The sequence below is a fragment of the Prunus dulcis genome, chromosome 1 (assembly GCF_902201215.1).
Source record: "Prunus dulcis chromosome 1, ALMONDv2, whole genome shotgun sequence".
Classification (NCBI taxonomy): Eukaryota; Viridiplantae; Streptophyta; class Magnoliopsida; order Rosales; family Rosaceae; genus Prunus; species Prunus dulcis.
The window spans coordinates 38569244-38578863 of record NC_047650.1 but is presented as its reverse complement, the minus strand read 5'-3'; the positions used below and the strand labels follow the sequence as shown (position 1 = coordinate 38578863).

Genomic DNA, 9620 nt, shown 5'->3' with positions numbered 1-9620 from the left:
TCTGTTGGAGGTGTTTGTAAATATTACTTTAATAAATTGTTTGAAGTATCAAATTTTGCATATAAGTACCAAATTTTTTATTTAATAACTATTGGAGTGTCTTCTATTTTGATTAGGGATTTGTTCGAGTGAGCCAGGATGGTAAAGTCTTTAAACACAAGAATGACTTGTTCATTTAAGGGCGTCAAGACTTGGTAAATGATATTAGGGCCTGTAAGAAGTGATGTAATGTTGTTGTAATGCAACTTTTTGCAAGGTTGATTTGTGAATCTGATAGCTTTCAAAGCAGAGACTGTTTCAACAATGTAGCCATTTGCGACATTAAAGTTCTTTGAAATAGATACTTGGAAACCAATGAATTGCATTAATTTCCTTTTTTAATTTTATTTAGTTCTCGCCTCTAAAAATAGTTTGAGTATGGGAAATTCTATATGAACCCCATTATTTGCTATTTGCACCCAATATTCTCTTTACACCTCATTAATATTAATGGGGTGTGTCCAAAATAAGTCAGTTATAATATCACCAGATGTCCTATGCCACTCAATATAATTGTGTTTGGATAACTTAGTAAGCAATTGTTACATTTGTGTTCTCCCAACAAATTCTTTGATTTTATTTCAGATCCTAGCATTGTATATTGTCTTCATAGTTGAAACATTCATTGCATTTCTATCCTTCAAGGTGACCAAAATATCTTTGGGTTTCACCAAACTCTTATACATGTCCATCAACATGGCATTCTCCTCTTCAGAAAGTCGCCTCACAAATGAATGACCTTGAAGGTACTTTGAAATAGGATGGTTATGTACTCCGCAAACCACCTCCAAATTCCAATCATCCTCATCACCAATATTAACACCTTTTAACAAGAATTGGCATCCACATTTCTTTGTACCAGTGTCCCTAGCACACTTTTTCGTATCATCATTTGCATCCGACCTTACATCAGTTGTCTCACTAGACTTGCAAGACTTGTAGTTACCGATCCTCTCACAAGCAAGTATTACTTGAGGTCTCCTCTTGCCCTCACCTCCATAATCAGATCTTCTAATTACAATTATAATATTATTCATCTTTCCTTGTGCATGAGCCCATCAAAGTAATGCATCTCTACCATTAAATATCTGCACATAAAACTCATGTTATTTAAAATTAAAATTTGAAACATTAATGTTACGTTAATGATACTAAAAAAGATTTCAGACAAAGAAAATCTCAAAATAATTACCGAATAAGTTGTGAATTGATCATTATAGTCTATTACACATTATGTTCCCACATTATTGCCTTTAGTAGGGGCGTCACCTTGTTTTTGTTCCTTCAATGAGAGTAAGGTCAAAATAACTTGCATTAGATTTGTGGTCGATAATAAGTTACTGAAAAAATTAATATATTTTGTTTCGTTGGCTCGTCAATGGGCCGGGCAGGGCGAGCCCAGCCCAAATTTTTGTTTTCTTCTTTTGTTTTAAATGATATTTTGGGTTTGTCCAAGTACCCTCTCTATGCTTTGTAGATGATGATTTGAGGAAGCTCCTTTGCAAACAATCTTTCCTTCTGTGTACAATTACAGCTAGGCCACCTGCTGCAGATAATCAAGAGGCAGATAATTTATCCCAAGCAATTACAAGGAGATTGCCAAGAGAAATAAAGGCGAAACTTGCTGAAGTTGCTAGACTAGCGATATTCTGAAAAGCCATTTTGATTGTAACTGTTTAACTCTTGGTGTTGTGGTTTATTTGCATAGTCGTATTCACGAACTTGAATACATATTCACCTCTTAAGTTGAAACCTGTAATAAGTTTAAATATAAATGCTCTTTCTGTTGCAGCAGGCTAGCCTTGGGAAAATAATGAAAGAGTTACTCAAATGAATATCCTTGGTCACTTAATACAGTTCAGAACATTAAAGGTATCACAATTCATTTTGAAGAAAAGCTTTAGCCTTCCAATACCAGCTCATTAAATTTCAAATTGTGAGCTATATGTCATTTAAGGTGCAGGACTCGAACTCAAAATTATGTTTGCTTATTGTTCTGGAACTTAGTGACAAAGAATGCTGCAATTTGACAAATATATGAACCGTTTCATACCTTTTCTATCACTTTATCTCTGACTCTGAGCACTGGCTCTTGTATCAGTTGAGGAAAGCTTGTGGATAATTTATGTGGTTTGTATAAATTACATTTTATACAATACTTGGATTGTATTACAGTATTACCCGTTGGTATACTTTGCTTGGGTTAAGAGTTAAATGGCTCTTTATTTTGACATGAATAATTTTTTAATAACCGGTCAGTGGTAGAATGATTCCTTTTATGTAAATGCCGTTTTTATGTTATCTATGGATGAATAAATGCACTTGTTATCATGTATAAGATGTGACATATAACAGGTGGGTTGTTATTTCTCTTGGCTGTTAGGAAAAAAATTGCTAGGCTATTTATGGTTATGCAATGTGTTTTTCCTGCAGAGAAACTTCAAGGTTATGATTAGTATGGGTCTTCAGCAAAAAAGGAGAAAGATGACAGGTTTCAACAGATAAAGAGGGAAGTTATAGATTTGATTAAGATAAAGGCCCCATCTTTGGAGTCCAAGGTATGTGTAGCAGGGCCTTACTGAGCTGTGGCGTTTTAATTGCTATCTTTGCCACAAATGGAATAGTGGTTTTTTCAGTAACTCGTGTTTTAGGTAGTGCCTTCTGTGGAAGATATTTCATATTTGTTCCGTTGTGAGAAGATTCCGAACCATTTATTTTATTTTTCCATTTCCCCTCGTGATGCTTGCACCATGTCATAATGGAAAGAGTAATACGAATAACCTTTGTCTGTGGCTCTAATGGAAAGTGCGTAATATGTTTTCAGGCATTGCAACAACAATCTCGAGCATCAGATGATTTTCAAGAAATTGCCTCTGGAGCAAAAGAACTTTTTCAAAGAAAACTTAGCATGGATGCTGCATTCAATATAGCAACTTTCAACCAGTAATAGTACATCTCTGAAAGTGTTCTTTTAAAAGCTTTTGTAATCACCTAAATGTATGAAGCTTTCCTGACTTAATTAGTCTCATATGATTCAGCTAGCAGGATTGTGGCCTAATGGTTTCAAGGACAACCATGGGATCAAACGCGCAATTTGTCGGTTCAAAGAAAGACGGAGGGAGCATCAGGTTTTGATATAAATAAATATGCTGCCTGCAATTTGGACAAGAGGAAATCCTGCTTTGGCAGCCTCAGAACCTGCCCCTACCAAGTGCTGCTCTTACGTGGGATTATATCAAGTTATTCCCAGATTCTGATGCATCTGACAATGAAAAAACAGACAGTTCCTCGTCCCATTGGATAGAACCAGAAGTTGTCTCAGACCACAACAAACTGGTGGCTGCTGGTACCAGAAACACTACCATAGATGTACATTGAGTAAAATAATGGCTCAAGGTATATGGTGACTTAACTGAACTGATGTATCTTGCTGACCTTTTTTGGCTGTCTGGTTAGGTCCTAAAAATTTAGAGGGATTCTGTGAACTCATGTAGTCCACAATTCACATAAGAGATATAGTGTTTGTCTCCGTTCTTTGTGCCTTCTTGTTCACTCTTCACTTAAAACATTTTCTCCACGCATGTGCATCTTTTTCCGCATAGAAAAAAAGTTCAATTAAATTAAATTACAATTATGAATCCAATTAAGTATTTAAAACCAGTTCCAAACAAATCCAATTGTAGAAGGGAGAAAGGTGTCTGTCGTACTGAGAACTATGAATCAAAGCCATTATATACATATATATATATATATATATATATATATATAAGTTAAAGCTTTCCTTGACAGATAAAGTTGGACGTACTGAACAGAAGCAGTTGCTGGGAATGGCATCACATATGCTTTAGGTTTGAACACTATCACAAAAGCTTAAAATACCACCCGCAAAGCTTACAGCACAAAAGAGAAAAAAAGAAAAAGAAGCATAGGAAACTCTCACACTCAGAATTTAATATAGATATATAATATGGTCTATTTAAAAAACTTCATCATATTACATCAGATGATCATACATAGTAATGATAGTAAATATATATAATTGTATAAAGAATAAGTTCAATAACCATGCCTTCATATACTCTCGCTCGCATAATTTACACTGTTGATTTCTCACATGAATAACTCGTTCTTTTCGTCAACAACCATTCATGTGCAAAATCAATGAAATAAACAACACAAACAAAATTTCGACCAAAAGAAAAAAAACCAACACAAACGAAAAAGATCTGTAACTATTTTTTGGCCTTTACTTTGTCACCCATGATGACTATTAGTATTCTGAGGATTCTTCTCTCTCTTGAAAGCATGGAAGAGATCGATGCCAAGAAAGGCATTCAGAAAGTTCATTCCGAACATCCCAAACAATGCAAGTGGCAGCTCAATGCCCTTTCCGAATTTGGGAGCATCCCAGATGAGCTTGGCGGTGATGAGAAGGTGAGCTCCAGCCCTTGCTACAATGTAGGTGACCAGATTAAGAACCCATTCTGCCATTACAATTGGATTGTAGAATGAAAGAGGAGGTGGTCTTCGTCATCAGAGTCATTGTTGCCGGTGGTTGGTTCGCCGATGAGAGTGTAGAAGAGGAGAAGATGATGATGGGACTTAGAAAACGAAAACGTAGTGCCATCTTCGGAAGCTCTATGTAGTGCCATCTTCACAGCTCGAGCCAATGCCAGAATCGAAAGGACCCATTTACCTCTCTAACAAAAAAAATCATAATTTTGTATCCAACATTTGCTGACTCATTCTTTTCTCTTGAGTCTCATGCTAAAATTCGAACAAGTTTCCTTGGTGAATAGAAAAAGAAAATACATATCGTACCTAGAGAGCTACATTATTCTTAATTAATAGAATGAAAAAGAGTCAGGAAGGGAAATTAAGATACGCTCTAGATGGCAACGAGCATATATACACATACAAGAATTCCTGAATTCGCCTGCATGAGAAAACTGCAGAAAATTAACCACTCCCAATTAAAAAACAAAGTCCAATCGCAAACAAACAAAAGTTTACTACTTTAATTCTTGCAATCTACGAGCTAGCAGAGATGGGCACGCTGCTGCTGCTGGGGTAGTCTAGGAATTGAGGTCGGCCACCATGGGAGCACAACTGTGTAATAGTCACAACGTTTTACCCAGTGTCTAGATATCTTTGACCACTTTCCTGTGTGAACATTCCACTTGATAATATCATCGTCCACACGCAGATAAAAAATATCCTTATTACTTGGGTCAAAAGCAATCAGTAACATATTCGATTTGAACGGAATCATTTCAGCATCAAAGGAATAAACTCTGCGTTTACTCAAATACAACTTCTTGCCAGCAGCAGCTCCTCCATCATCTTGTGATTGTTTCAACTCATATACATACAGACTTCTGGAGAGCATGCTCATGTTGCACAATAGCACATATCCTCTGCACACACCTGAGTACTGAAGCATAAAACCAAAGTCTAGAGTCTCCTCAAATATGGTGAAACCCAGTTTATGATCAATAATACCATCACCATTATTGTTGCTGCTGCTAGTTCCATCATTGTCGTAGAATGGACCCAAACCAATAACAATAAAGTCCTGCTCTGTTAACCAATATAACATTCCATTGTATGTAAAGGATAACTCCTTGAGGCGGCCAAAATTGAAGTGCTGTGGGGACGAGACAACTGATTCTCTCCACTCCCCAGTGTCAGAAGAGAAGATCTCCACGTTTAATTTGAATGTATCACATTTCTTCTCACCATTTTCAAATTCGACAGGAGGAAGAATTCTCACAACCGTGTACCTACACTCAACATTATGCTGGAAGTTGTTTCCTTTCCAATCATCTTCCTCACATTTATAGTCAGGAACATTGCAGATGAATCCTACCCGCACACTCTTGTGACATCGACTTGGGGTGGGTGGAAGTACAACATACTGCATGGTGCATGCATTGCAGATGTAGTATATGTGTTGACAATCCTTGGTCATGCAGCACAAAACTAAGTCATTATATGTCGCTACAACAACTGGTTTTTCCATCAAACGGTGGAAACGCATGAACATATTGAGCGCCTGAGTTTGTATAGGACGGAATTCCACAGCTCTTTTGGTTATCAAAGTGCGTATCTTTGGAATTCCCTTATAACTTTGGATTCTTACAAAGCAGCCAATAAAATAAGGATCTTCGATGAGGGTGCACCAACGCTTGGACACAGTTTTGCACTGGAAAACATATTTATTGCATGCAAGTCGGCATAGGATTTCAGCCAATATAACGCTGGGTAGATCATCAATTGATGTTCTTCTCTCTGCTGATAATGATCTCTTTGATCTTTTTAACTTACTCGAGGTCGGCAATCCAAGAGGCAATCGGGTTCTTTTCCTTGCTTTGGCAGCAGTATCGCCTCTCGTCGACCTGCGCCATGCAATATATTATACACATAATTTATGCCCTATAAAAAAAATGTTGTGTGGAATCAACAAATGGTTCATTAACTAAAACGAATTTGTATGGCAGAATGAGGCCTGTTAAATGGGTCGGGCCAAGCAAACAGGGTTTATCCCATGCCCTACCAGTCATGAGCTTTTTCGGCCCTAACAGTTGAATGCCGTCCCGCCCTATCTTAAATAGGCTAAGTCCAAGCCCTACAAAAGGGCCATGAATTATTGAGCTCATGGACCGAGCCTATGTGGCCCTATCAAATGGGCCACTAATAACAAATTAAATGCAATCATAATTAAAACTAATTTACTGTTATAATAATATAAAATAGAATGATAATTAATATTACTATTAAATAGGTCATTAGTTTCTTTTAAATTTTATAATTCAATGAAGAGGTAATTAATGTACGCTTATTTTATTAACATATTATAATATATATTAACTTAATTATCAGGCCGGGCCACGTCCGGCTGCCTATGGACTTAAAAGTTAAGGCCCAAGCCCTACACTTTAGACAACAGGCTGGGCTAAGCCCGCCCATAATACCAGGTCGGGCTAGCCCATAGCCCAAAAAATAGGTACGGGCTCGTGCTTGGGTAATTTTTACAGGTCTAAGACTTAAAGAACATAATGTACCTGAAAGAAAGTCCTTTTCCACCGCATTGTTTTCTTAAGAAAGAGAATAGAGATAAAACTTGTTTATCCTTGTTTCTAGATATGTTGATGATACCAACGGATGGTTAGTCCAAATGGTCAGGTGCATGTTTGCACTCATGTGGGCTGAGGTTTGAAACCCCAAAACCTACCTAACTAGTCGCTATTGTTTCCTGCCTCCCAAAGATTGTAGGGTTCGGCAGGGAACCCCAGTTTCAAAGCTGTGTATAGGAAGGTATGTACACTGATTAACATGGTTTTCCGAGTTGATGCATCCTTGTTCACTAAAATACTGTTTTCCAATCCTCTAAAGTTTTCGGAAAGTTTTAGTTGTTTTACCAAAATGTAAGGTATATTGGAGAATGCAAGGTATGGAACTACGGATGACAGTAAACCTTCACCAAACAATTGTATTCAACAAATACACCGGCTTCTAATCAACAACCTAAATCTAAATGTTGGAAACCTGGGTCTGAAAATTTATAAAGAAATGAGGCCTAGATCACATGAATGTTCCTAAAACTATTTATCCCTAGAAGGGATAGAGAAGTGATAATTCTAATCTGTTTTCAATTCTAGGAATAGAAATTGTGTAATTTGAAAGAAACCTGCATAGAGTATTGGCCTTGAATTGGTTCTGCTCAACAAATCCAGATAAAAGCTTCATGGAACCATTGTCATGCTTAGAGCTCATAAGAGTATTGGTGCTGAACTCGGGTATCTTTGCAGATCTAGCAACATGTTTAGCATCACTAGATTCTTGAATTCCTGCAAGATTCATAAAACAAGAGTCTAACTACATTGGCCATCAAAATAAAAATAGTTCTGCATACATTGGGAAACGAAAATTACAAGTAGTCCACCCAGCACATAAGCAATAACAATTAAAGCATCAATCTAATGGAAAAGCTCGAACTGCTGAACGGTTTACCACGAGTTCAAAACTCATAAAACGCATCGCACACAACGCAAGTGACTTTCAACAGCAGCAAAGAACATATAGACAGTTTCTTCCTGACCATGACAACCAAATTTTTAATAAGACCCATTAACATATGAAAATTCCTATTACCTTAACCGTTAATTCTAGTCACCAATAACAAAGTGCGTAATGGTCATGAAACCAGATTCAAAAAGGGCAACTAAATTCCACAGCTTGGAGAAACGAAGTTTCTTACCATTGTCGGCAATTCTGTTCCTATTGAAGCTTTTACAAACATTGACGCTCTGTTTCAAGCATTGGCCGGCGTTGGGGTCCCGCACAGGACAGGGGCCGGGGCCCTTGAGGCGGATGAGGAGCCGGCGGGACTGCGCGGCGGCAGCACAGAATTCATTGAGGAGGGGGTTTTCCGATTCAGCCATGAGAGAAGAAATACCGAGAGATAAGATTCAGTTTTAAAAAAAACAAATAAATAAACTTAGATATCGGAACAATGGAATGGTGATTCTCACGGCTGGGACGCTTTTATGGTGGATGTGCTGCTTCCTTTTAGTTTTGGGTATACTGCAATTCAATTCCTTATTGTTAAGGGATTCGAGAAAGAGAGGATATTGTTAAGGGATTCGAGAAAGAGAGGAGGGAGAGAGAGAGAGAGAGAGAGAGACGTGAGATAAATAAATGGCTTAATTTCACAGTTCACGAAAATATCATATTGTGGCGTGTTTACTAATCGTAGGCTTATTATCACAAAACATCTCTGAGGTTTACGAAACTATCAGATTGCATCATTAATGTTTTTTTGTGTCACTTATGGTCCTCAAGGTTAGTATGTGCAATCACAAATGGTCCCTGACGTTAGGGTCTGTCAAAAACTCTGTTAGTTTGCTATCGTGGCATACATATATATCACAAAACATCCATGAGGTTTACACACTTATCACAAATGGTCCTTACGAATTTTTTTAAAAAAAATTTAAAATTCATAAAATTTTGGTTTTCTTTTTAAAATCATTTATAAATGCAAAAACAATTTATAGAAGGATTTTAATCTTGAGGACCATTTATGAACCCTAAACCTTTAGTTTTTTTTATTTCATTTTTAAATTTTATGAATTTTAAATTATTTTTAAAAAACTTCATTAGTTTGTTGATGTGGCATATATATGGAGCCCACATCTACAATAATATAGTGTCACATGTATTTAAAATTTAATATATTTTTTAAAATAATTATAATTCATAAAATTTTAAAAAGAAAACAAAAATTTTATGAATTTTAAATTAAAAAAATTTCGTAAGGACCATTTGTGATAGGTGTGTGAACCTTAAGGATGTTTTGTGATATACATATATGCCACGTCAGCAAACTAACGGAGTTTTTGACGGAACCTAACGGCAGGGACCATTTGTGATCATGCATGCTAACTTTGAGGACCACGAATGACAAAAAAAAACATTAAGGATGCAATCTGATAGTTTCGTAAACCTTAGGGACGTTTTGTGATAATAAGCCCTAATCGTAATCGGATTAGAGGAACTGAATTGAGCAGAAATGATTA

General features: G+C 36.7%; 2 protein-coding genes across 2 annotated transcripts; both read right to left on the bottom strand.

The window, feature by feature from the left end:
- Nucleotides 1-620: 620 nt before the first annotated feature.
- Nucleotides 621-1076, bottom strand: LOC117619614. The gene has a single exon (XM_034349612.1). It carries the CDS (start codon nt 1074-1076, stop codon nt 621-623), a length of 456 nt encoding a protein of 151 aa, XP_034205503.1.
- A 3014-nt stretch (nt 1077-4090) lies between these two features.
- LOC117615932 lies at nt 4091-8698 on the bottom strand. Its single transcript, XM_034345116.1, has 3 exons — nt 8300-8698; nt 7730-7889; nt 4091-6437 (listed from the first exon to the last, which is right to left on the bottom strand). The coding sequence occupies exons 1-3, from the start codon at nt 8481-8483 to the stop codon at nt 5078-5080; spliced, it is 1704 nt and encodes a 567-aa protein (XP_034201007.1). The 5' UTR covers nt 8484-8698; the 3' UTR covers nt 4091-5077.
- Nucleotides 8699-9620: the final 922 nt, after the last annotated feature.